Genomic DNA, 27,939 nt, shown 5'->3' with positions numbered 1-27,939 from the left:
GTGATGCGTTGGGCAGACCGCACCACCCTCTGGATGGGGTCCCAAGCTTAATGATGAGCTTGGAGGGTACTATGGTGTTGAATGCTGAGCTGTAGTCAATGAATAGCATTCTTAAATAGCTATTCCCTTTGTCCAGACGGGATAGGGCAGTGCAATGGCAGTCTGTGGCTCCATTGTTCAGTTACCTTTGCTTACTTGTGTACAGGAACAACGGTGGACACTTTGAAGCATTTGGGGACAGCAGACTGGGATGGGAGAGATTGAAGATTGAATATGTCAGCAAACTCTCCAGCCAACACGCTTAAATGTCTTACTCATGTCGGCCAAGGAGGAGAGCCCACAGTCCTTGGTAGCTGGCCGAGTCCTTGCGCATAGAGTTGCATGGTTTGTTAAACTTTTAAAATCAATGGTTTTTAGTTAGCCTACCTTTTAAGTGAAAAATCAGAGTCTGAGCGCAATTCCTTTACCATGGAATTGCTTGTATGCAAAACATTTGAGGGCATCTCATATAAATATAAACACTTAAATTTACTCGGATCTGTCCTCGGGACTTGTCGTTCTGCTTCTTGGCTGCTGATCGAATAATTTTAAGTTTTAAAGCGGTCTCTGGTGGTGCAGGATTACCGAGGTATAAAATTAACGGATGCTTCTGGGAGTCAGCCATGTTGACAGATGTCTAAATATAGGGATAGTTAAAGGACTAATTCAAAGATATGTATAACTAATCCCTTTATCGCTGTGACTCAGCTGAGTTTTCTTCGACGTCAAGGCGGGTCATAGTTCGACTGTCGCCTGCTCCTCCGCTCTCGCACCTCCCTCCCCTTGGTGATAGCGTGTGACGAGGTTCTTGAGGCTGACGTTGTGGTTAAAGCTCTTGACGCAGCGCTGGCATTTGAAGGGCCTCTCCCCAGTGTGGACGTGCAGGTGGGACTTCAGCTGGCTGGCCTGGGCAAAGGAACGCTGGCACACCTGACACCTAGCAGGAGCAGAACGTAATGGAAAACATTAACACTTTGCAGTTCAGCTGATAATACAAACAAACAAAACATATATTTCAGAGGGAGATGTGTTCAGTATCAAACAGAGAATGCAGTATAAAACATCTACCTGAAAGATTTGTTGTCACTGTGGCTCAGCTCGTACCTCTCAAGCTTGCTAAGTTGGGGGAATTCCTTGTAGCACGTGTTACAAATGTCTCTTGGACTCATGCGCTCTGAGATGGTGGTTCCGTTTCAAGATGTTGTAAAATCCCCAGGGGCATTTGACCCGGTGGTTGTCCTTCTCGTGGGTCCGCTTGTCTTCCCTGGCCTTAAAGTGCTTGAGGCAGAACTTACAGGACTAGACATTCTCTTGACGGTGAAGCCTCTGGTGATGCTTGAGGCCAGCTTCATCCACGCAGCGCTTCCCACAGACAGAACAGCTTGAACTTGTTCACACTGGCGCTCCACACTGAGTAACGTTGAGATGAGGATGCCACAGTCAGGACAGAGAAGCCGTGAACGTTTGGAGTGCTCTCGACGGACGTGCTCCTCATAACTGTTGAGGTCGTGGAACCGCATGCAGAGTTTGTCAAACCCAACAGGCTCCTCAGGCTGGCCATCACACACACAGCTTCTTGTGTCGGCGTGGAGTGTAGGCTGGCTGGCTCGCTCCGTATCTCGCACGCCGTCGCTCGCTCGCAGAATCTAAAGATACCTCCGGCTCCACTGAGGGTTCACACTCAGCATTAGCCTGCTGCTCCTCTCTACTGGGCAGTCCCTTCATCTGTCTGTCTCTCATCTCCTTTCTCCTCCTCTAGGTATAGAGCCCTTTCCTCCCTGTTGGGTGCAGTGTCTGCATCACTTTACTGTAGAACCTCAGTCACCTCCAAAGAGCCAGTCAGCTCCAGTTCCCCCTTCTCAAACACCATGGCAGCCAACAGCTTCTTCTCTTCCTCGCTGTAGGAGGCAACACTTATAGTCTCCTGCTTCACAGACCCGTTCCTCTCCATCCTCAGGGAACAACTGTTGTCTACGTCTTTGTATTCACGCGGCAGGCCCACTGACACTTCACTCACCTAATCAAAGGAAAACAGAGATCAGTGTTATTGGCTACATGATGAAGTGTGTTTGATTCATATGCATGCTGAAACCCATTTCATACAGCAGCATCATCATAACCTGTTCTCCGTGGTTCAACTCATCTGAGCTTCTGAGCTGAATGTTCATGCACTGTTCCTCCTCAATGGACAGACAACATTCTTCAGTGGCACTGCTGCCATCTGGCCCATCAACAGTGACTGTGCTAATACCCTCTCCTGACCAACCATGATGTCTGTCCTCCATGGCTCCCTCTTAACACAATAATATAGAATTAGAAAACATATGTCCGTTTATATGACTTGGCCAAAGATTTCCTATGGCTTGCCTACATGTCGTGCATAGAATACCCACTGATGGGACATAACTTTTTATCTTACTGCTTGACAGTTCCATGCTCTCATAATAGTTCCCTGGAAAAATGTTGTGAGCATACTATTAATTTTCTGAGGTCATCAGTCAGAGTATTGGCGTCAATGTTCAGGGCAACTAGCCATAGTCTCAATCAGTCCGGATCTCTCAATGGAAGTTGGTGAAACCCAGTCCTTGTGTTTGTTATGGCAAGTTTTTACAGTACAGTCACGAACCGTATTGGAACAGGCGATAGAAGTCCGTCGATGTAACGCAAGTAAAGGCACACTTAGCTAACGTTCTTCAGTGGTAACGTTGCTGTCTGGCCAATCAACAGTGTCGGTTTTAAAACCCTTACATACATAATAAAGAAGTAGAAAACACATGTCAATTGATATAACATAGCCCAAATATTTTCTATGGCTTAAAGCTAGCTAACTAAACTTCAGTAGGAAGCGCCATTTCATTGCATACCAGCTAGCTACAACAGATAATGGAGGAATGCAAGTTCCATACCGTCTCTGCTACAAAGACACAAACAGGAAGTGAGGCACACGTCCGTTCCAGAAATGTGATTTCCAGGCAACCAAGTAAATTAAAGTTCCTAGCTGCAACCTAGGTTAACTAGGTTAAAAATAATGACTTATTTTCAACCTAGGCTGCAAACTAGCCCTGCAGGTCTTGTGGTGGCCAACAGGGCTTAATAGCAGAGATATTTATAAGGAGGGCCGCAGAGCTATAGGGGGTGGTGGGGACATTACTTGTCTGAGTGAGTGAGAGAGAGCTACCCTTTGAAAACTCATTATTTGATGAAATAATGTTATGGGAAACACTGTTCATTATGTTTTCATGCTTAGTGAGCTTTTGCATTGTTAATGAATCACTCAGTGTTGATATCTCAATAGTGTGTGTGTGTGTGTGTCGTCTTTAGAGGTAAGAAGACAGGAACATATAAAATATAAAATATTGCCCTCATTTATCATCATACATCTACAAATAAAATAGACTGAGCGTAATTTAAAACAATGTTTTATTAAATCATAAATTCAACATCCCAAAAGTGCATAGGGGTTGATATCAAATTTTAAAAACTCCACATTTTAAAAGGAGAAAAAAATGTATCATGTTCCTCGTGCAGTAGCTTCTCATAACCTATGGCTTGTGGCTGAATGAGATACAGCTCTCCTCATAATAACCATTTCTAGTCATACCCTGGATACGACTTCATCATCATATTAGTATTTGCTGATGATCTCCTTAGCAAGTGCGATGTAAGCTGTCATGGCATCCTCCTTGGACATACCTAGAAAATAAGAACACAAATACAACATTTACATGTTTTATTTAACCAGGAAAAGCCCCATTGAGACCCAGAGTCTCTTTTTCAAGGGAGACCTGGCCAAGAAGGCAGTAACAATCAATACACTACAGAATTAAAACATAAAACAATACAATATGATCGAGCCTAAAAAAAAAGCACTTTACACTCCTCCATAACAGAGTCTCCCGTCAATATTTTAAATTCATTCAGTGGCACTAACATATCTAGATGAAGCATGGATTGTAGATTATTCCATGCATCTGGTGCACAAGAAGAGAAGGCAGTCTTGCCTAATACTGTGAATGTCCTGGGGACTTTAAGTAGCAACAACCTAGCAGACCAGGAATGGTAACTGTTGGTGGTGAAGGAGACCAGACTACAGAGGGAGTTTACCAAAAAGGGCTTTGTAGATGAACACATACAAATGGATATTTCTGCACATATAAAGTGAGGTCCAACCCTCCATTTGGTGCAATGGTGGGTGAGTGACTTGGCATTTGTAATAAAGCGCAAGGATGCATGATAAACAGAGTCCAGACTCTGTAAGACGGAGGTTGTATGCATATACAACAAGTCACCATAATCAATTACAGAAAGAAAAGTGGCCTGAACAAGCTTCTTTCTAGCCATAAGCGGGAAGCAAGCCTTATTACTAAGATAAAAACCCAATTTCAATTTAAGCTTTGTCACAAGATTATCCACATTAACTTTAAAGGACAACTTGTCATCCAACCAAATACCTAGGTATTTGTAGGATGACACTTTTCAATGGATAAGCCACCAGATGTGACAATGCTAACATTCTCTGGCAGAGTTCTAGCTCTGGTAAAGGTCATTAATTTAGTTGTTTGTATATTCAAGACCAGTTTGAGGCCATAAAGGGAGGCCTGCAGTGACTGAAAGCAGCCTGGATCTCTTCAACCAGAGAAGGAGTACATGAATATATAACTGTATCATCTGCATATAGATGTAACTTTGCTGGTTGCATCCCATTTCCCAAATCAGTAATAAAAATTGAGAACACAGGAGCTAAAATGGAACGCTGGGGCACACCTCTATTGATCTCAAGAAAGCTAGACTTGTGATTGTCAGTATATACACATTGTGTTCTGTCAGAAAGATAGTTCCTAAACCAATTTACTGCCCTTCACTGAGACCAATGTTTCTGAGTCTAGCTAGCAATAATTCATGGTCAACTGAATCAAAGACCTTTGATAAATCCACAAACAGAGCAGCACAATGTTGCTTTTTACCAAGTCCATTAATGATGTCGTTTGCCACTGCCATAGCTGCAGTTGTGATGCTGTGCCCCGATCTAAAGCCAGACTGAACCCCGCTCAGTATGTTATTTGCCACTGCCATAGCTGCAGTTGTGGTGCTGTGCCCCGATCTAAAGCCTGACTGAACCCCGCTCAGTATGTTATTTGCCACTGCCATAGCTGCAGTTGTGGTGCTGTGCCCCGATCTAAAGCCAGACTGAACCCCGCTCAGTATGTTATTTGCCACTGCCATAGCTGCAGTTGTGATGCTGTGCCCCGATCTAAAGCCTGACTGAACCCCGCTCAGTATGTTATTTGCCACTGCCATAGCTGCAGTTGTGATGCTGTGCCCGATCTAAAGCCTGACTGAACCCCGCTCAGTATGTTATTTGCCACTGCCATAGCTGCAGTTGTGATGCTGTGCCCCGATCTAAAGCCAGACTGAACCCCGCTCAGTATGTTATTTGCCACTGCCATAGCTGCAGTTGTGATGCTGTGCCCCGATCTAAAGCCAGACTGAACCCCGCTCAGTATGTTATTTGCCACTGCCATAGCTGCAGTTGTGGTGCTGTGCCCCGATCTAAAGCCAGACTGAACCCCGCTCAGTATGTTATTTGCCACTGCCATAGCTGCAGTTGTGGTGCTGTGCCCCGATCTAAAGCCAGACTGAACCTCACTCAGTATGTTATTTGCCACTGCCATAGCTGCAGTTGTGATGCTGTGCCCCGATCTAAAGCCTGACTGAACCCCACTCAGTATGTTCTTTTCAATTAAGAAGTTTTTTAACAACGAGTTCACTAGGGATTCATAGACCTTGGCCAGGATAGGGAGTTTAGAGATAGGACGATAGTTATTGGCATCTGAGGGATCTCCACCCTTTAGCAGTGGAAGGACATAAGCGGATTTCCAAATGCTGGGTGTGGAATTGGTCAAGAGACTCAAGTGTGAGCCACAGGTTCAGAAATAATACCAGCTGCTATCTTTAAGAGGTAGGGGTCCAGGTTGTCTGGACCTGCAAACCTTTTAGTGTCTATAGCCTTTAATGCTTTATAGACCTCAGTATAACAAACAGGCTCAAAGTTAAAATGGTTCACGGGCCTATATCATAGTTGACGTAACAGAGTCCTGGGACCCACCATTATCAAAAACTGAACCAGCAGATATGAAGTGCTTGTTAAAACCCCTACAATATGGGCTTTATCCTTCACTTCATTAGAATCCATCATTAAATAGTCAGGAAGGCCAGGGGATACATTAGAACCCGACACTGATCTGATTAGCTTCCAGAACTTGGTAGGGTTGTTTAGGTTCTTTGTGACTGCATTTAAATAGTAATCCGATTCAGACTTCCTGATCAATCCTGGGCATTTGTTTCTTAGGCTCTGAAGGAGGCCCAGTCAACAGGAGCATTTGTATGTCTAGCTTGAGCCCAAGAGATTTCTCTTTCTAATTAATTCTGCCAAGTTACCTGAAAACCAGGGATTGTTCCTTCCACATTTCTTCACAGGGGTATGCTTATCACAAATCTCATATAAAAATAGTCCCAGGCAGTGTCAACATCGGGAATCAGACTTACTGTCAATATTATGGTACAGATCATGTAAGAACGAAAGCTTGCTCATCAAACTGTCTAAAATGTATTTTTAAAATACAGCGAGGTTTGGTCACTTTTGTATTTCTAACAAGCAATTGCACAGTGATCACTGACATCATTACAGAATATCCCAGTCGATGTGTATTTGTGAGGGGTATTCGTTAGAATAGTGTCCAATAGCGTTGATTTGTTAGGTGCTCTGGGATTCGGTCTTGTAGGCGCATTAATTAATTGAGCTAGATTCAGAGAGTCACACAGTTCTTTAAAATAATCATATACAGATGTAAGCATGTCCCAGTTCAAATCTTCTAAAATAATGAATTCGGGGTCATTTAGCTTGTGCAGGACATCAGAAAGAGAGTTTAGTGCGACTCCCGAAGCCGGTCTGTAGAAGCCGACTACAGTAATGTGGGAGTCCATATATATGTTCACTTTAACCGCAAGCAATTCAAAATGTTTGGCTATGGTAATCGAGAGAATTTCAGAGGTGTTAAACTCGGATTTAACGTAAATTGAAACCCCTCGTCCTTGACTAATCCGATCCGTTCTAAAAACCGTGTATCCATCAATAGAAATCCAGTTATTTGACACATTTCTTTAGCCAAGTTTCTGATAAAACCATTACGTCAGCATTTTACGTTTTGGCCCATATTCTAATCATATATTATTCTGACATTAACATGCAAGAGGCCTAAACCTGCTCTCATTTTAACATCATAGGGGAGTCGGTAAAGATTCCATAGTATCTACTGGCCCAGGGTTTGGTCTCACATTACCAGAGATCATCAATAAAAGCAAAACATATCTAAGTTGCCCAATACGTGAGGACTTGGCGGAGCCAGCACCATTGTCAATAAAACAAACGGAGTCTTTCAACACATAAAAAAAGTAATTCAATAGTTTGAGATTTTGGAAGTATGCTATCAACTGTAGGTCCAGTTGCGTTTGAGAGTGGTACACATGTAATTGCAGAGAGAGACCAAGTTCCTGGTGGTCTCGTCGGAGTGTTTGCGAATTGTAAATTGTAGGGCACAACGCGAAGATAATTTACTCACCCATTGATCATTCAGCCTATTTAATCCATGATGACATTGAGTAAAGAGCAGGCACAGTAACAGATACATAATGACGGTTTTTATAGGCATTTCAGCACAGGTGTGCAACGACCAGTATACGTTGTGTATAACATGGTAGATTTTCCCAATGTCCACGGTGCATCAGGTTTTCCAATCCGATAACCACTTTTCCGCTCCTAGTCGTCAATGCGCACCTGCGCTCGCGTAGCAGGCCTTGCGCGCAGACAGACGCTCCTGACACGGCGAGCTCCAACTCCAGAAAGGTGTAATAAAAAATAAAGGCCTTTTCTATCCGAAATCTTTGTATTAATAAATGTCGTAAAATAGAGACTGAGATATAAAAATAATAGTTGTTATATACAGCATCCACCTTCACATAAAAAGTGTTTGCTTTTGTAAACAGGACCAGGGTCATTAAAACATAAAAACTATTAAAACTCTGCTCGCAAGGATCACACATACAAACGGACAGACTGATTGGCTACCATCTTGGATTCTTACCACTGTAAGTCTGGTAACATACATTCAAATTAGAGCAACCCACCCCTGTACATTCAGTTAAAAGTGTTGGTGAATGGTGATTGCAGCCTTCAATGCCAAGTACAATCTCTAGATGGGGGTTATCATTACCCCTTGCTGTAGCATTCTGTTCACTAAATGTTCATCATTGATTAGAATGTTCCAAAGACTGAAACAAGGGTATAGGATGGAGGGCTAGTGTGGAGGCGATTCCTTTTTTACATTCTGAGAGAAGACAACATCTTTTTATTTTACCTTTCCTAGAATCCCAGGCCTCCCACTTGGCTTTTCCCTTCATGTCTAACATGCCTGGTTTGTCTGTGGAGAACAAGAGAGGACAGTATTTAGGACATCAGTGGTGACTGGTAAAAAAATGAAGAGAACTTCGGAGGAACCAGACCAGATTTAAGGTTAGGCTTTATGTTCTATTGTCCTACCAATACTAGTGTGGGTATCTGATATGGCCAGTTTGGAAAGCAGTGTTCTGATATCTGGGAGATGAGCGCCCTATCTACCCAGAATTTGCTAAAATAATTGTTATTCTCTCCATATAATTGTAATGGTCCTTTCACTTGTGTATGTTTTATACAATGATGTATTTCAATTAGCATGTTTTAAATGGCACAAAGAAAATTCCATACCAATGTTGATGTCTCCAAATATGGCCTGCTTATACAGACCATACATGTCCAGCAGCTCCTGGTCTGAAGGTCTGGACTTCACCTTCTTCACATCATCTGCTACTCGCTCAAACTCTGCCTGCACGGAGAGATGGAAGAATGGAGGGAAAGGTGGGAAAACAATACAGCACAGCAACTCCAGAATGTAACCTAATCTACAGCACTACAGCCTATTACTGCCCACTACTGAGCAGCCTAACAGTGGGTCCTTATTCCATTTAGACCTGTCGATGCCAATTTGTTCGCATGAATAATCTACTTTACACAGATCTCCAGATAAAAAAAAACAGCAAGGCTAAATGGGACAATGGGCACATTCATCTAATCAGAAAGGAAACCCCCAAACTAATTTATGTTCCACATGCAGTTTTAATAAAACAAAAATACTATTTGGTTGTACATTCATTCAAACTGACTACAGTGTAATGTTAAGTTGGCCCAAAACCAACCAGAAGAAGGTTGACACTGTAAAATCATCTGGTTGTTTCAACTTTCTTCTGGTTGGTTTTGGGCCAATTTACATTGTAGTAAGATCAAATGAATGTACAACCAAAGTTAAAAAAAAGGGGGTTTACAGTGCATTCAGAAAGTATTCAGACCCCTTCACTTTTTTCACATTTTGTTACGTTGCAGCCTTACTCTAAAATTGATTAAATAATTTCACCTCTCATCAATCTACACACAATACCCCACAATGACAAAGTGAAAACAGGTTTTAGACATTTGTGCACATTTATAAAAAAATTAAAAACAGATATGACATTTACATAAGTATTCAGACCCTTTACTCAGTACTTTCTTGAAGCACCTTTGGCAACGATTACAGTCTCGCGTCTTCTTGGGTATGACACTAAAAGCTTGGCACACCTGTATTTATTTATTTTATATTTATTTAACTAGGCAAGTTAAGAACAAATTCTTATTTACAATGACAGCCTACCCCAGCCAAAGCAGGACAACGCTGGGCCAATTGTGTGCCGCCCTATGGGACTCCCAATCACAGCTGGTTGTGATACAACCTGGAATCGAACCAGGGTCTGTAGTGACGCCTCTAGTGACACCTCTAGCACTGAGATGCAGTGCCTTTGACCTTAATGCCACTCGGGAGCCCCTGTATCAGTTGGTTAGATTTATTTCCCCCCGTTACTGAAATAGTTGTTCCTATTCAAATGGTTTAGGTTGTCTTTTTTTAATCAAGTTTCCTAACCCTGACAGTCATTCTGAATGTAGGTTGCGGGTGAATAAAAATTCCAACTGTTGGATATCTTAACTCTGTCTGGATTACAATAAGAACTACGCATCACTTTGCAAGCCACCATAATGTTACTTGCAGGCCTAATGTGGCCCGTAAACCAGGAGTTTCTTAACACCACTGTGTTAGGGTAAATCGAGGCCATCAAAGTAAGGCCTTATGATATGTGTAATGTATTGTCAAGTTTAATTTTAATGATAACATTCAGCTAGGTAATTATTTGGTGAAAGCCACAGGCCTTTAAAATGAAATAATTCAACAACAATGTCTCTGTCACTAACAAATGGAGTCATGGGTGGTAACTCTACCATTCCCTCAAAAAGAAAAGGCACCATGTGAAATATGCAAATTAGGCTTTAAACCCAAAACAGTGTAACAGTGTTTTTGTTTAACACTTAATAGGAGTTAACTCTTGATCAACACTAGTGTTGAACAGAAATAACACAGTGCATTATCTCATAGTGTTACATTTGAGTAAGACTGACAAGTTTAATGCAGTGTTAATTTTGTACACTTTCGGAGTGATACATTTAAGTGTTATAAAAAAAGGTACTTTTTACACTCTGTAGAGTGGGACCATATGTACTCTGAGATAGTGATAAAATTAACTATTTAAGTGTTGATTTAACGCTGCAAAATGTGCTGTGTACATAGTGGGAGCAGCACAGAAACAACATTATTGCTTAATTATAATACGTAGTACATGCAATGTTTGATTCTAATAGGTAACAGTAGCCTAGCTATTATTGGTCTTGGAAGCGTGACGGCACTACATACTTAGTCTGTAGAAACATTAATATTTGATCTCAAGGGCCTCTGTTGATGACGGCAGCTGGCATCCAATACACCCCAGCATCCTTGCGCATCATTCCGAGATGGCCAGCAAATCAAGCTCATACGCACTTAAAACAGTATACAGCCATGACTCAGTAAATAAAGAACATAACGGTAAACGTACTCTATATGTGTATGTACAAGCCTACCTACCACCAGCTACCACATCAGTCGACCAATCGCATCTCTTATAAAAACGTAGGCCTAACCCCGTTATCTAGATCGACTCATCACTTAGATAGATGTGTCCGCCAAGTGTGCAGGGAAAACATAGCCTACCTGAAGAGACATCTCGCAAAGTTCAACTCCGTAGGCTACTGTAGGTAGTATTATCCCAAAGTGTCCTCTCGGCTGTGTGAATAGCTCTGACTGCAGCTGTAACAGACTGGGAGCTTACAGTAAATATCGGTCAATGCCTCGGGAGTCGGGACCGCAGTGGGGTGGATAGACAGCTGATTGGCTGACCAAACATATTGAGACGCGGCGCGTGAAGGACGCTAAAATAAAATAATATTTAAAAAGGACACTCGCATCAATGCAAGTCAATATTGGATTTTTCGCGTTTCATGACCAAATCATACGGTATAAAATTGATTGTGTAGCTCAATTAATATTCTGATATAGGGACAATTCACTTGGATTGAATTTGTGGCATGTTTAGCATTTGGAGGCAGTGTTAGGTAAAAATATATATTTTGTCATTTGGATGTAGAAACAGTGATTCGTGGAGGATGAGAGATGGTAGGCTGCCATCCTACTGGAGCTCAACTGGACTCCACTCAGTTTTAATTCAGCGGTCTCTGGTTCTGATTCAGAAGACTGTGCATCTGAGGGTCTGATTCAGGAGACTGAAGGCTTGGTAGCATCCAGTGGTTTCCAGTGGTTCTGATGGGTCATATGCTTTGTAGCTAGTGTTATTAACTGGCTTTGGTTTTTCTTAGTAAATTGTTAATATAATATTAGAAGATTGTTTGGTGGCCTTTTGCTCGCGGCCAAATAGATGAGCTATTTGAGCGTTCGAGGGGCGTGGCTCTGTTGAAACGTCATCAACCGCAGACATACAATATGGCTGCGCCCATGGACACAGCACATTAGTGTTTGCGCACTGACCTACAACTGCTTTTTTAAATTGTTATAATTGAGGTAAAAACCCGACGACTGTGGGTATATAAGTAACTATGGCAGTTTGTCAGCTCGATATGTTTAATTTAGGTTTGTTTGCTAACTTGTTAAAACTACTCGCTATATCTAGACATGCTGGGAAATGTGTCTGTCGCTGAATAACTAGTCAGCCAGCTAGCTAGCTAAGTGATGTGTAGTAGTGATAGAGGGGGAAACATTGTTACAGGGCAAACTTACTACCTTTACATACTGGTTAGAGGACCACAGTACAGAGCCCGTATTTTACTTTATCTGTAATCTGATTCCAGATCTACCCTCATAGCCATAGTGATATATTTTTTGGTGTTAGTTTTTATGGCAAAGGTTGTACTGTGGGTTTAAGCCCCACCCCAGCATAATCCCTCAATCACTACTGTGAATTAACATTCAAGGAGTCTACCCCACAGAACTAGAGCAATAGAATGCTGGTAGGTAAATGTGATAACATGGGAGTTGAGTCAGCAGTTCATGTGAATTCCTCCTTTCTTCACTCCAGATAAAGATGGCCACTCCAGGCAAAGTGTCGAAAAAGGAGCGGAAGAAGCAGATCCCAGCTAAGACGTCCCTGAACTCCCCCTACAGACTGCAATGGAGCCCGCTGCAGAGTGATGACGTACACTTCATCCTGGACACTCTGAAGAGCAAACTGTCAGCAACTGGCCTGGAAAAGAAAGAGGTGAAAGGGTTTCGACAGTGGGGGAAAAAGAGAAATAAGAACCCACCTACAGGACATGACTCGGTAGCTGAGCCCCCACAGATAACCCTCGACACTGTAACACCGGAATGTCCTGTTAAACCCAGAGAGCAAGGCTGGACTGACGTAGCCGCTAGGAGGCAGCTGGCCATCGGCATCAATGAGGTCACCAAGGCTCTGGAGAGGAACCAGCTCCGGCTGGTGCTCGTGTGCAAGTCGGTCAAACTGCCGCACATGACGAGCCACCTGATAGCGCTGTGCCGGACGCGGGGCGTGGTGGCATGCCAGGTGCCGCGTCTCAGTGAGAGTGTGGCGGGACTGCTGGGGCTGAAGTGCGTCCTGGCACTGGGATTCAGACAAGGGGACAGGAACGAGGATGGGATGTTCTCCGACACTGTGGAAGCCATTGTACCCAGAGTGCCTGCTCTGCAGGTTGCCTGGATACCAAGCCCTCCCAGTGAAACAGGTACAACATTTGAGGGGCAGGTAGGAGAGGGAACAGCTGCAGGGCAAATGGAGGTGGAAAAGGGAGAGGAGACAAGAGGCCAAAAACTGAAAATTGAAGACTTTTTTCCAGACATTACAGAATGTCCATCCTGCGTACTTCAGCCTCTTAAAGTGAAAAAGATTATCCCGAACCCCTATAAAATACGGAAACCAAAGACTAAGAAAAAGTAGAAGCAATTTATGTACAAAGGATGACATGAAACGGTAGTGTAGGCAGCCCTGGATGCTGATTGGAGGTGATCTCGACTACCAATCTGGAGGAAACACTCCCAAAATCCCATGGCGGACTTAAATGAAATATTAGACAGCACACTCAGATGTATCTTTTAAAGTCTAGATGAGTTTATTCCATCATGCTGGTATAGCTTGAGTGAGTATTTGAATGAGGTCCTGTCTAAACACTGCTGGTTCTAATTCCTCATTTCTTTTACAGCCTGCCAAGGAGTTCAATAAAATACTGTTTTTCATTTAGAGAAAGGTGTGTCCTTTCAAAACTACACATTGATATACATTTTAAAACATGTTAAATAAGGCAAGGACTTTGGGTGCTCTCACTTGGGGTATCTGCATTGTATCAAAAACTGTCTCGTGCTCAAATTCAAACAAGTTGAAGTACACATCCACAACAGATCCAACACTCAAGGTGCCCCTGGGACTAATAAACACATGGCTGACTCAGATTCACGGTTTTGGCCATCAGTTCTATTTCAGCCATCTTTATTTGGATGCCCAGTGTTCTGTGCCATTGACATCGGTCATCTTCCCTTGCATGCATCAACCAATGGTTGCGTGCCACATCATCGGTTGTGCCGTCGGGCACCAGATAGCTATAACGTGGTTAGCTGATACTCAAAATACCTATCCAGGCATTGTAAGATCTGGCATGTACCAGCAACGTCTGAGCCGAGGAACCTGACCATTACCTAGGTTTGGGCACAGCCCCAGATGCAGACCACGTTCAGAGCCACACCTCAGAAACACTAAAAGCAAGTAACTCCCCACGAGGGCAGCATAAGAATGAGAACTACACACTTGCTCTTTCCATGACAAACTGACTTGGTGAAAGCTATGATCCCTTATTGATGTAACTTGTAAATCAGCTTCAATCAGTGTAGATGGTGAGGAGACAGGTTAAAGACAGTTTTAAGCCTGAGACATGGATTGCGTATGTGTGCCATTCAGAGGGTGAATGGGCAAGACAAAAGATTTAAGTAACTTTGAACAGGGTATGGTAGTAGGTGCCAGAGGCACCGGTTTAAGTGTCAAGAACTGCAACGCTGCTAGGTTTTTCACTCAACAGTTTCCCATGTGTATCAAGAATGGTCCCCTACCCAAAGGACCTCCAGCCAACTTGACAACTGTGGGAAGCACTGGAGTCAACATGAGCCAGCATCCCTGTGGACCACTTCTGACACCTTGTAGAGTCCATGTCCCGACGATTGAGGCTGTTCTGAGGGCGAAAGAGGCTGCAACTCAATATTAGGAAGGTGTTCCTAATGTTTTGTACATTGTATTTTCCCCATGTAAACAAAAAAAACATTTTCCCCCATGTACACAATCAACTAACTCAGTTTCTCATTGACAGGGACACTTGTATATCTATCTGTAGTAACCATGACAACATCAACAAACAGAACAGCTGTTTTCTCTCATCACAAGTTCCTTCATGTTCTGGATCATACACAAGGAGCTGCCTGATACTCCAACCCAATACCTTTATTTATAGGTGAAGATGCAGGTTTGATTTTTAAGGGGTTTTAACAAATACTGACAGACATGGGAGGAATGGTGACAGAACACACAACATATAAGCACAATCCTAAATATCAGAATTGTGCCCGGGGAAAAAAGTGGGGACCTTTTTAAAATAATATATGCTGTTAGCTGCACAAACAAAAAATAAATAAAAACAATTTTAAAATAAAATTCCCATCCTGCATGTTATGTTTCTCAAACACTCAGATATTGAAAAACCTAAACACACAAAAAATAAATAATCAATATATAAAATGCACCTGGGGTTGTTAAGGAGCCTTTCACTCAGTTAAGAACTTAAGATTTGTGCTTCAAATACATTCTTCCTCAAAAATCCCTAGAATCCCCTCCTCTTAACCATTCATAGGAACACCAAAGTCAATAACATCTACACCAGTTGAATCTTTCCTCTCCCACCCCCCATATTCCACACTACTGGAATAAATGTGTTCTGGCATTAAATGCACAGGTTACTACATTTCTGCACTGTCCAACAAACACAGTTACCAATGCACCTTTTTGAATAAAACAAGAAAAACATTATGGATGCAAGTCTTCCTTCTCTTCATGTAGTGTGTGTGTGTGTACTGTACAAGAGTCTGTCTCAGGCAGAGCATGACTTCACATTCAGGATGTTGATGGTTAAAAAGAGAGTTATCAGTTCCGGGTGAGCAGAGAGAATGTTCTCCATGATAAAAATGATCCAGGAGAGATGCTCAAAGTATGCACACCTACCGATCACTTTGATTGGTTGATTGTTGTCATTGTCTTCTTCTAGTTTGGGACTACCTGTGTGTCCAGGTAGAGCGATGTTAGGGGTCAAAGAAGACCTTTGACCTCTGAGTGTGTAGCAGTCACAGACAGACTAGTTATTGAAGAACAAGGCCAACCTGAAACAGAGCGACAAAGATAAACATAATTAGAATTATTGACTGATTTCCCATTATGAAATCCTTTCACTATTTTCACAGCACACCCAGGAATACGCCCCACCTTGTTGACACACACACACACACACACGCCTCACCATGTCGGGGTCCATGGGGGGACATTTCCAGTTAAAGAGGTAATACTGCAGGTTGCCGTCTCCGATGCCAAATTTGAGTTTCTCCAGAAACACCTTGTTCTCCATCAGGTCCAGAGCATTAAACACATCAAAGCCTTTCTGTGGGACACACAAACACACACCAATTAGATGGACGTGATCGTAGTTGTGTTGAACCTTTGTATTTATGTTGGAAAGAGTGTGTGTGTGCAGTACCAGTTTGGCCAGTATGAGAGTGTCATTCATCAGGTCCAGTAGTGGAGTGTGTGTGTGAACGCTGTAGAAGGAGTAAGCAGCCTTTAGACTTCTGTGCTGTGGATGGTGCATCACTGTGGAGGGCAGGGTGTAGAAACTAGTGAAGTCTGTCAACACACCACCGGCACCCTGAGGGTAAACACAGAATAGAAAATTAAAAGTACTCAGATGTAAGTATCTAATTATATTGAACAAAAATATAAATGCAACATGCAACAATTTTACTGAGTTACAGTGCATATAAGGAAATCAGTCAATTGAAATAAATTCCTTAGGCTCTAATCTATGGATTTCACATGATTGGGCAGGGGCACAGCCATAGGCCCGCCCACTGGGAAGCCAGGGCCAGCCAATTAGAGTTTTCCCCACAAAAGGGCTTTATTACAGACAGAAATACTCCTCAGTTTCATCAACTGTCCGTGTGGCTGGTCTCAGACGATCCCTGAGGTGAAGAAGCCGGATGTGGAGGTCCTGGGCTGGCGTGGTTACACGTGGTCTGCGGTTGTGAGGCCAAATTCTCTAAAACGACTTTGGAGGTGGCTTATGGTAGAGAAATTAACATTAAATTATTTTGCAACAGCTCTGGTGGACATTCCTGCAGTCAGCATGCCAATTGCATACTCTCTCAAAACTTGAGACATCTGTGGCCTTGTGTTATGTGACAAAACTGCACCTTTTAGAGTTGCCTTATATTGCCCCCAGCACAAGGTGCACCTGTGTAATAATCATGCCGTTTAATCAGCATCTTGATATGCTACACCTGTTAGGTGGATGGATTATCTTGGCAAAGGAGAAATGCTCGCTAACAGGGATGTTGACAAGGTGGGCACAATATGAGAGAAATAAGCTTTTTGTGAGTATGGAACATTTCTGTGATCTTTAATTTCAGCTCATGAAAAATGGGACAAACACTTTACATGTTGCGTTTATATTTTTGTTCAGTATATCCATCTCATTATCTAATTGAACAGACAAAAAGACAGACCCCTACCTCCACTACAAATGTGTCTATGATGTTGTCCTGAGGGAGGAACCAGTGTGCCACCTCCTCCTCGCCCATAGAGGGAGCCAGCTGGAAACGCCTCATGTGTTTCTGCAGCAGCTCCGTCACCTGACGCACGTCACGCTTCTCCATCGCTCGCAAGCTCGGGGTCTTAGTGCTCTACAGAGCCGGAGAGAAAGGGGAGTTATACACATACACCCAACATCACACAGGCCTGTAACCATAAAGCAAAGTTTATTAGCCCCGTCAGCTGGGGGAAAAATGTCTTGCTCAGTGTAGGAGAGATGTGATAGATGGTGGAAGTGTAACATTGTGTGTGTTCTTACATCTGGTAGTCTGTACAATTTCATGGTTCTCTGCAGCGTCATGTTTCTGCTCAGGTGGGAGAATTTCACCTCCACCAGCTTCCTGGGGTTCAGAGAACGATGCCAGTACCTGTTCACAAAACACAACACTCCTGTTACATACTCTAGTTACAGTCAACTTAGTACAGTTAGGCAACTTAAGCATTCTATGTATTCTTATTATTTTAGGACAAATTGATGAATTGTGTCTGTGTACCTGCAGGTAGACACAGGTTTGGGTAGTACCACTCCTGCCGTGTAGACGGCCTGGAATATACCCTCCAAGTTAACCCTTCGTGTGATCTCCCTGATCAGAACTGGAGCCACACGCTTTGAACGCAATTTCTTATGAACACACAGGAAGTTGATCTCAACCATTTTCTTTAAGCTGGAGAGAGGGAGACGGAGGGAGGAAAATGTGTGCATCAAGTTCAGCACTGACATGCACCTGTCCACGACGTTGTTGATGTGTGTCCGCTGTGTGGTTAGAGCGTGTGTGGTTAGGGCGTGTGTGACTCACGTATCGTAGACGTGGATATCAGCAGGAATGGCACTGATGAAACCAACCAGTTTCTTATTGGAGGAAACCCTCACCCCACAATGCCACTGGGGCAACCAGCCTGGAGGACGCAACGCCCTGAGAGAGAGAGAGAGAGAGAGAGAAGATAAGAGAAGGAGAGAGAAAGAAGAGGAGAGAGAGAAAGAGAAGGAGAAGATGAGAGAGGGAGAAGATAAGGAGAGAGGGTGAGAGAGAAAAAAAGAGAAGGAGAGAGGGTGAGAGAGGAGGAGAGAAAAATAAGGAAGCAGAGTAGTTTAGACAGAGGCCATACACACAGACAGTTTAACATAATCTAAGTAGAGTATGGATTTGACTTACCATTTGAGAAAGCTGGGTGAGTAATCAAATCTAAACATGTTGTCATCATCCTCCACATAGTTCTCATTCAACAAGGTGTACAACTCCTTCAGCTGAGAGAGAAAGAGAGTCTTAGTAAAGTCTTCTGTCTGCACGACTGATGTCTGGTGGCAATGAATATAAACTTTTGAACACAAAGAAACATACACACTCACCACGTCAGCGTTGCTGAGGTCCAGTGTGTCCCACATAAAGCCCTGTGGTAGAGAGTAGGGCTCCTGTCTGATGTTGTCCTTGTCAGCCTCCATGGGCCCATGGCTGGTTACAACCTCATCTGCCAAAACACAACCAGCCAATCACAACCAACCAGCCAGCCAATCACAACTAGGGGACTTGAAGAAATACAGCCATTGTGTTTTCTTACTAAAACAATGTGCTTAACTTTCTGATTGTGGGAGTACTGTATCTGTACATATTTACAGGGCTTATAGAAAGTTTACACCACCTTGAACTTTTTTTGCGCTACAAAGTGATCTTGAAATAGATGTCTTTTTTTGTCATTGATCTATACAAAATACTCAAACTTCTACACACTTTTACAAATGAATAAACATTTTATACTTAAATAGTCTTTTCAGACCCCTTGTTTAGACAAGCCTAAATGAGTTCAGAAGTAAAATGTGTCTTAACAAATCACATACGTTATATGGACTCACTGTGTGAAATAATAGGGGTTGACATGATTTTTGAATGAATGACTGCTCCTTCCTCTGTCCCACCATACATACAACATCTGTAAGGTCCCTCAGTGAAGTATTGCATTTCAAGCACAGATTCAACTACAAAGACCAGGAAACGTTTTGAAAGCCTCATAAAGAAGGGCAGTGATTGGTTGATGGGTAACAATAACAAATCAGACATTGAATACATCTTTAAGCATGGTCAAGTTAATAATTATGCTGTGGATGATGTATTAAACCACCCAGACACATCAAAGATGCAGAAGTCCTTAATTGAGCTGCAGGACAGGAAGGAAACTGCTTAGGGATGTCACAATGAGGCCATTGGTTATTTTAAAACAGCTATAGTTCAATGGCCGTGATGGGAGAAAACTGAGGATGGATCAACAACATTGTAGTGACTCCACAATAATGACCTAAATGACAGAGTGAAAAGAAGAATACAAATATACAAAATACAAATATTCCAAAACATACATATGTATGCTACAAGACACTAAAGTAATACTGCAAAGAAAACACAGCAAAGGAACACACTGTTTGGCATAAATGCAAAGTCTAATGTTTGGAGCAAATTGAACACAACACTGAGTAACTGCCTCCTTATTTTCAAGCATGGTGGTGTCTGCATCATGTTATGGGTATACTTGACATGGGCAAAGACTTCTGTTTCTTTACATCCTGAAATACTCAGGAGGGAGCTCAGCACAGGCAAAATCCTAGAGGAAAACCTGCTTCAATTTGCTTTACACAAGACACTGGGAAAGGAATTCATCTTTTAGCAGGACAATAACCTACAACACAAAGCCAAATCTACGCTAGCATTAATTACCAAGAAGACAGCAAATGTTTCTGAGTAGCCAAGTAAGATTTTCAAGCAGATTTGTCAAAACTATGTCATTACTTGAAAATTGCTGTCTAGCCATGACCCCCAACACCTTGACAGAGCTTGAAGAATGTTGAAAATAAAATGGGCAAATATTGCACAATACAGGTGTGCAAAGCTCTTATGAGACTTACCCAAGAAGACTCACAGCTGTAAATCGCTGCCAAAGGTGTTTCTAACATGTATTCACTCAGGGGACTGATTACTAATCTAATCAAAGTATATTAGTATTTCATTTGTTCAGCCCGCCTGGTGTTCAACATTCCCAAGTTCTCCCATGTCACCCCGCACTCTCCACTGGCTTCCAGTCGAAGCTCGCACCCACTACAAGACCATGGGACTTGTCTACGGAGCAGCAAGAGGAACTACCTCTCCTTACCATCAGGCTATGCTCAAATCCTACACCCCAACCCGAGCACTCTGTTCTGCCACCTCTGGTCTCTTGTCCCTCCCACCCCACGGGAGGGCAGCTCCCCCTCAGCCCAGTCCAAAAATAAATGCCTCCTTACTAGCTCTGACAAAGCTGATAGTAAGTACATTTTTCCTGAAAATAGCCATGACTGTGATATGTGGTTGTCCCACCCAACTAACTATCTTAAGATGAATGCACTAACTGTAAGTCACTCTGGATAAAATAATCTGTTAAATGACTAAAATTTACATTTATATGAATATATCTATATTTTAAAACATTCTTCCACTGAGTATTTAGCGTAGATCATAGACAAGAAAATCACTAATAAATCAATTTTAATCCCAATTTGTAACATAATGTGAAGAAATCCAAGGGGTGTAGACTTTCTATAGGCACTGAATGTGTAGTTTAGTAAAAGTGTATGATCGAGTGTGTATGTCTCACTCACTGTGTGTGTGTGTGTGTGTGTGTCCCTACTCACTGAGTTTAGGTACTGGCTGTGTGTCCCAGAACTGGTACTTGTGTTTGGTGGCCTCGTCGATGCTCTTAGCTGGTCCCTGGCAGGACAGCAACTCCATGGCTCTCTGGATGTCCTGCAGCTTCTGCATGGGCAGCCCTGGGTTCTACACACAGGTGAGAAGGTTAGAACACAGGTGAGAAGGTTAGAACACAGGTGAGAAGGTTAGAACACAGGTGAGAAGGTTAGAACACAGGTGAGAAGGTTAGAACACAGGTGAGAAGGTTAGAACAGACAGACAGACACAGAGCGAGAGAGCGAGAGACAAAATCCCAAATGGACCTCTTACAACCTATGCACTTGTGGAGATCTGAGAGGATTTGATTGGTATATGAAATATGGTGTAACTTCCACTTAGCCTCTCAGGACAAGGTGGTGCTATTACCATATTGCTTAAACCTGTAAAAGCCAGTCAGATCTCCACAAGTGCATAGGGCTTGATTTGATGTTGGGCGAGAGAGAGAGAGTTGGGCGAGAGAGAGAGAGTTGGGCGAGAGAGAGAGAGTTGGGCGAGAGGAGAGTTGGGCGAGAGAGAGAGAGTTGGGCGAGAGAGAGAGAGTTGGGCGAGAGAGAGAGAGTTGGGCGAGAGAGAGAGAGTTGGGCGAGAGAGAGAGAGTTGGGCGAGAGAGAGAGAGAGTTGGGCGAGAGAGAGAGAGTTGGGCGAGAGAGAGAGAGAGTTGGGCGAGAGAGAGAGAGAGTTGGGCGAGAGAGAGAGAGTTGGGCGAGAGAGAGAGAGTTGGGCGAGAGAGAGAGAGTTGGGCGAGAGAGAGAGAGAGTTGGGCGAGAGAGAGAGAGAGTTGGGCGAGAGAGAGAGAGAGAGAGTTGGGCGAGAGAGAGAGAGTTGGGGAGAGAGAGAGAGTTGGGAGAGAGAGAGAGAGTTGGGCGAGAGAGAGAGAGTTGGGCGAGAGAGAGAGAGTTGGGAGAGAGAGAGAGAGTTGGGAGAGAGAGAGAGAGTTGGGCGAGAGAGAGAGAGAGTTGGGCGAGAGAGAGAGAGTTGGGCGAGAGAGAGCGGTTAGTCACCTTTATCTCCTGTGAGTCTGAGGCAGAGTCTGACTTGGCCCCTCCAGAGCTCGGCTTCTCTTTCTTTCTCTTTTGTTTCTTCTTCTTCTTCTTCGCCCCCAAGTCTCCCCCCGGACTCCTACACACACACACATTTGATAGCTAGCTGGCTACATCTCTGCTCTGGAGTAAAGGTTTGCTGGTACTATTGTCATGCTGAATAATTAAAATCAGGCTAAAATGGGTCCAGATTATGCATACACCACTTGAGTTGCCAGACATTTATAAATCCACGAGTACCGCTGTAGGCTATAGTGGGTATACCTCAGTGGGTGTAACCGGAGCAGAGTAGCAATCACTCTGCCTAACAACGTTAGTTTACATACTGTTTTACGTCTAGCCTGCTGCTATAACGTCAGAGAAGGACAGCCAAGGATATGAGCTGCTGTTAGCTAGCAAATGCGCCAGCAGTATAAAACTAAACATTTAGTTAGATAAATATCCATTTAGCTTATGTCATTCCATTGACAATTGCTTTAAATGCAAACAAGTCAATCCTACAGGCTACTCGCATGCTAAACTGGCAATTTAGCTAGCTGGCCAGTTAGCTTGCAATAACTACACCGAGTCTCATTCATCAAATGAAAAGCTACTAAGCTAGCTTTCATTTATATGGCTACCTGCCATGACATCCACTAGCCAACAGGATTATAATACACTTGCTACTCAGAGGACGGAATGGGCCATCATCACATAAAATCATTATGTGATAGAATTAACGAACAGGGCATATATGGTCCTTGGTCGTAAAAACACTAACGTTAGATGTATGCGCGAGCTCGTTATCCAAAGAAACTCATCCACCCCCTACACAGGACCGAGCCATCGGAGCGTGGACGCGTGCTGCCCCGGACTGCTGCGTTTTGTGTCTGGTTGGTGAAGCCGAGCCTCACCCTTGCATGTGTTCATTCTCCTCCTCGTTATCGCCATCTATTCCGCAGGTGTCCTGGTCGTCCAGCTCCAGGCTCTGCTGACTGGCTGCGGACTCGCTATCTTCCGCCATCATGGATGAAAACACATATATATATATATATTTTTTTTTTAAATATGCTGAATGAACAGGAGACAGGGAGGGATGGGAAAAACAAAGAGGTTAGTCGGAAATAGCGCCATCTAGTGCCCAATCTCCTCGCAGCACGTTTGCAAAGCAGTAGGCTCTGTTCCCAAATCACATCGAAACAAGGAGAGATCAGTGATACACTACATGACCAAAAGTATGTGGACACTTGCTCGTCGAACATCTTATTCCAAAAGCATGGGCATTAATATAGAGTTGGTCCCCCATTGTTGCTATAACAGCCTCTACTCTCCTGGTTAGTCTTTCCACTAGATGTTGGAACATTGCTGCAGGGACTTTCCATTCAGCCACAAAGGCATTAGTGAGGTTAGGCCTGGCTCGTAGTGGTCGTTGCAATTCATCCCAAAGGTGTTCGATGGGGTTGAGGTCAGGTGCCCTGTGCAGGCCAGTCAATTTCTTCCACACCAATCTCAAAACATTTCTGTATGGACCTCACTTTGTGCACGGGGGCAATGTCATGCTGAAACAGGAAAGGGCTTTCCTCAAACGGTTGCCACAAAGTTTGAAGCACAGAATCATCTAGAATGTGATTGAATGTTGTAGCATTAAGACTTCCCTTCTCTGGAACTAAGGGGCCTAGCCTGAACCATGAAAAACCCAGACCCTTATTCCTTCTCCACCAAACTTTACAGTTGACAAAGCATTCGGGCAGGTAGCGTTCTTCTCCTGGCATCTGTAAAACCCAGATTCGTCTGTCGGACTGCCAAATGGTGAAGCGTGATCCATCACTCCAGAGAGCACGTTTCCACTGCTCCAGAGTCCAATGGCGGCGAGCTTTACACCACTCTAGCCGACGCTTGGCATTGCGCATGGTGATCTTATGCTTGTATGCGGCTGCCCGGATATGGAAACCCAGCTCCGGACGAACAGTTCTTGTGCTGACGTTGCTTGCAGAGGCAGTTTGGAACTTGGTAGTGAGTGTTGCAACCAAGGATAGACACGCTTCAGAAATCCAGTCCTGTGAGCTTGTATGGCCGTTGTTGCTCCTAGATGTTTCCACTTCACAATAACAGCACTTAAGAGTTGACCGGGGCAGCTCTAGCAAGGCAGCAATTTGACAAACTGACTTGTTGGAAACGTGGCATCCTATGACAGTGCCATGTTGAAAGTCACTGAGATATTCAGTAAGGCCATTCTACTGCCAATGTTTGTTTATGGAGATTGCATGGCTGTGTGCTCGATTTTATACACCTGTCAGCTACGGGTGTGGCTGAAATTGCCGAATCCACTAACTTGAATGGGTGTTCAAAAACTTTTGTATATACCAATCAACATTTTGGACACATCTACTCATTCAAGGGTTTTATTTTATTTTTACTATTTTCTATATTGTAGAATATTAGTGAAGACATAACTTGAAATATCACATGGAATTATGTAGTTACCAATTTTTTTTTTAAACAAATAAAAATATACTTTATATTTGAGATTCTTCAAAGTAGCCACCCGTTGCCTTGAAGACAGCTTTGCACACTCTTGGCATTCACTCAACCAGCTTCATGAGGAATGCTTTTACAACAGTCTTGAAGGATTTACCGGTCTCAGCCTCCAGTATTTATGCTGAAGTAGTTTGTGTCTGGGGGCTAGGGTCAGTCTGTTATATCTGGAATACTTCTCCTGTCTTATCCGGTGTCCTGTGTGAATTTAAGTATGCTCTCTCTAATTCTCTCTTTCTCTCGGAGGACCTGAGCCCTTGGACCATGCCTCAGGACTACCTGGCATTACTCCTCCTTGCTGTCCCCAGTCCACGCTGTTGCTCCAGTTTCAACTGTTCTGCCTGCGACTATGGAACCCTGACCTGTTCACCGGACGTGCTACCTGTTCCAGACCTGCTGTTTTCAACTCTCTAGAGACAGCAGGAGCGGTAGAGATGCTTTTAATGATGGGCTATGAAAAGCCAACTGACACTTACTCCTGAGGTGCTGACTTGTTGCACCCTCGACAACTACTGTGATTATTATTATTTGACCATGCTGGTCATCTATGAACATTTGAACATCTTGGCCATGTTCTGTTATAATCTCCACCCGGCACAGCCAGAAGAGGACTGGCCACCCCTCATAGCCTGGTTTCTTCCTAGGTTTTGGCCTTTCTAGGGAGTTTTTCCTAGCCACCGCACTTCTACACCTGCATTGCTTGCTGTTTGGGGTTTTAGGCTGGGCTTCTGTACAGCATTTTGAGATATCAGCTGATGTAAGAAGGGCTATTTGATTTGATATGCTGAGCACTTGTTGGCTGCTTTTCCTTCACTCTACAGTCCAACTCTTCCCAAACCATCTCAATTGGGTTGAGGTCAGGTGATTGTGGAGGCCAGGTCATCTGATAGAGCACTCCATCACTCTCTTTGGTTAAATAGCCCTTACACAGCCTGGAAGTGTGTTTTGGGTCATTGTCCTGTTGAAAAACAAATGATAGATTCACTTCACTAAGCGCAACCCAGATGGGATGGCGTATCGCTGCAGAATGGTGTGGTAGCCATGCTGGTTGAGTGTGCCTTGAAATCTAAATAAATCACAGACAGTGTCACCAGCAAAGCACCCCCACACCTCCTCCTCCCAACTTCACGGTGGGAACCACACATGGAGATCATCCGTTCACCTACTCTGTGTCTCACAAAGACATGACGGTTGGAACCAAAAATCTCAAATTTGGACTCATCAGACCAAAGGACAAATTTCCACCGATCTAATGTCCATTGCTCGCGTTTCTTGGCCCAAGCAAGTCTCTTCTTTTTGGTGTCCTTTAGTAGTGGTTTCTTTGCAGCAATTGGACCAGGATGGCCTGACTCACGCAGTCTCCTCTGAACAATTGATGTTGAGATGTCTGTTACTTGAACTCTGTGAAGCATATATTTGGGCTGCAATCTGAGGTGCAGTTAACTCTTAAGGAACTTATCTTCTGCAGCAGAGGTAACTCTGGGTCTTCCTTTCCTGTGGCAGTCCTTATAAGAGCTAGTTTCATCATAGCACTTGATGGTTTTTACGACTGAAATGTTCCAGATTGACTGACCTTCATGTCTTAAAATAATGGACAGTTGTTTCTCTCTGCTTATTTCATCTGTTCTTGCCATAATATGGACTTGGTCTTTTACCAAATAGGGCTATCTTCTGTATACCACCCCTACCGTTTAACAAGGCACACATTTTAATGGAAATGCATTCCAGGTGACTACCTCATGAAGCTGGTTGAGAGAATGCCAAGAGTGTGCAAAGCTGTCAATCAAGGCAAAGGGTGGCTACTTTGAAGAATGTCAAATATAAAATATTTTTTATTTGTTTAATTTTTTTTTGGTTAATACATGATTCCATGTGTTTTGACATCTTCACTATTATTCTACAATGTAGAAAATAGTAAAAAATAAAGAAAAACTTTTGACTTATAGCATAGATCAAACGTTTCCATCATATATATTTTTTTTTAAATAACATCAACATTGCCACACTATGGAGCGCGTCTGTCAGCTACTGAAATCAGGGGGAAACGGTTGAGCTGCAGGTTCTCTGGCCATTATGTCCCGATGGAGGGTTGATATGCTGCTCCGTTAGTAACCGGTAAAGCCTTGAGGGGGGAGTCAGGTTCTCCCACTCAGCAAGATGTTGATTGATTTCCTGTCTATATACAGGTCCGTCAAAAGGAGCATGAAATCTGACAAGCCTAATGGAAACTAATAGGTCAACCATAAGGGAATGAATAGCTTTACCATAATTCGGTGTGGTTCAGTAATGTAGAACATGTAGCCATGACTACTGCTTTAGTTATCAGATACATTAACGTGAACCATGCATCTGGATACAGTCTAACCCTGAAGCATTTGACGTTGCTCTACAGAGCATGACTCAATTATGTTCTACTTACTCTACTACACCCAAACTTGCTCTATAGTCTCTAGACTAGTGCTAAACAATACACAGAAGATGCAGAAGTCCAGTTTGTCTCTTTATTCAGAATAATAAGTGTAAATTATAATACAAGCAACCAGTTAAGACATTCAGAATGGAAGGAACAGTAACATACAGTACTCTCCCAGAGTGGTTACTATGGTGATGGAGTACAGCGCGAGAGAGAGAGAGAGGGGATGAGGGGTCCTTCACAACACTAGCTCACATGTCAACATGTAGAGGAGAGAACTATATACACGGTAATGCCTCAGATGTCATTTGCTGTCACACACACACACACACACAACCGCAGTATATTGTCTGCACGCACAGATATGAACACTAAGGCACATGCTTGTGCAGAAAGACATGAGTACAGACAGAGACGGGCCCACGCACTGGCACACAGAGGCAGATGCAAAAGTCAATAAACAATCTAGCTACGGCCACACAGCATCCTCCCTTTGTGACTGAGGAGAGGAGAGAGGGGGTTGCTGCATGCTGTCTGCCAGGGACAGAGGGAGGAGAGGAGAGAGGGGGTTGCTGCATGCTGTCTGCCAGGGACAGAGGGAGGAGAGGAGGGGGTTGCTGCATGCTGTCTGCCAGGGACAGAGGGAGGAGAGGAGAGAGGGGGTTGCTGCATGCTGTCTGCCAGGGACAGAGGGAGGAGAGGAGAGAGGGGGTTGCTGCATGCTGTCTGCCAGGGACAGAGGGAGGAGAGGAGAGAGGGGGTTGCTGCATGCTATCTGCCAGGGACAGAGGGAGGAGAAGAGAGGAGAGAG

At 43.5% G+C, this 27,939-nt stretch overlaps 3 protein-coding genes and 1 long non-coding RNA gene across 7 annotated transcripts; 1 reads left to right on the top strand and 3 right to left on the bottom strand.

Annotated features, from left to right (window-relative positions):
• Window positions 1-544: 544 nt before the first annotated feature.
• LOC112225619 lies at window positions 545-2,939 on the bottom strand. 2 transcript variants are annotated; one of them, XR_002949616.1, is made up of 3 exons: window positions 2,160-2,939; window positions 1,108-2,056; window positions 545-976 (listed from the first exon to the last, which is right to left on the bottom strand). It is a non-coding gene; the product is annotated as an uncharacterized LOC112225619 (long non-coding RNA). The 2 variants fall into 2 exon arrangements; XR_006080076.1 differs by having other exon boundaries at window positions 2,447-2,939.
• A 502-nt stretch (window positions 2,940-3,441) lies between these two features.
• Window positions 3,442-11,417, bottom strand: LOC112225605 (acyl-CoA-binding domain-containing protein 7). Its single transcript, XM_024389706.2, has 4 exons — window positions 11,244-11,417; window positions 8,840-8,957; window positions 8,454-8,516; window positions 3,442-3,732 (listed from the first exon to the last, which is right to left on the bottom strand). The coding sequence occupies exons 1-4, from the start codon at window positions 11,253-11,255 to the stop codon at window positions 3,665-3,667; spliced, it is 261 nt and encodes an 86-aa protein (XP_024245474.1). The 5' UTR covers window positions 11,256-11,417; the 3' UTR covers window positions 3,442-3,664.
• A 593-nt stretch (window positions 11,418-12,010) lies between these two features.
• LOC112244786 (ribonuclease P protein subunit p38) lies at window positions 12,011-14,429 on the top strand. 2 transcript variants are annotated; one of them, XM_024412571.2, is made up of 2 exons: window positions 12,011-12,107; window positions 12,622-14,429. In XM_024412571.2, exon 2 carries the CDS (start codon window positions 12,628-12,630, stop codon window positions 13,495-13,497), a length of 870 nt encoding a protein of 289 aa, XP_024268339.2. In that variant the 5' UTR covers window positions 12,011-12,107; window positions 12,622-12,627; the 3' UTR covers window positions 13,498-14,429. The 2 variants fall into 2 exon arrangements, with proteins under 2 accessions (XP_024268339.2, XP_024268349.2); XM_024412581.2 differs by having other exon boundaries at window positions 12,028-12,176.
• Window positions 14,430-15,026: 597 nt separating this feature from the next.
• On the bottom strand, window positions 15,027-23,227 carry LOC112225625 (glycylpeptide N-tetradecanoyltransferase 2). 2 transcript variants are annotated; one of them, XM_024389745.2, is made up of 12 exons: window positions 23,095-23,227; window positions 22,163-22,280; window positions 21,107-21,248; window positions 18,800-18,918; window positions 18,606-18,697; window positions 18,249-18,365; window positions 17,946-18,116; window positions 17,711-17,819; window positions 17,373-17,543; window positions 16,343-16,510; window positions 16,109-16,246; window positions 15,027-15,971 (listed from the first exon to the last, which is right to left on the bottom strand). In XM_024389745.2, exons 1-12 carry the CDS (start codon window positions 23,205-23,207, stop codon window positions 15,951-15,953), a joined length of 1,479 nt encoding a protein of 492 aa, XP_024245513.2. In that variant the 5' UTR covers window positions 23,208-23,227; the 3' UTR covers window positions 15,027-15,950. The 2 variants fall into 2 exon arrangements, with proteins under 2 accessions (XP_024245513.2, XP_042162867.1); XM_042306933.1 differs by lacking the exon at window positions 23,095-23,227 and adding an exon at window positions 22,466-22,924.
• Between the last annotated feature and the right edge of the window lie 4,712 nt (window positions 23,228-27,939).

Source organism: Oncorhynchus tshawytscha, linkage group LG03 (genome assembly GCF_018296145.1).
Source record: "Oncorhynchus tshawytscha isolate Ot180627B linkage group LG03, Otsh_v2.0, whole genome shotgun sequence".
In the NCBI taxonomy this organism is placed as follows: Eukaryota; Metazoa; Chordata; class Actinopteri; order Salmoniformes; family Salmonidae; genus Oncorhynchus; species Oncorhynchus tshawytscha.
The sequence above is the reverse complement of the archived record's forward strand: the minus strand, read 5'-3'. Positions and strand labels throughout refer to the sequence as shown.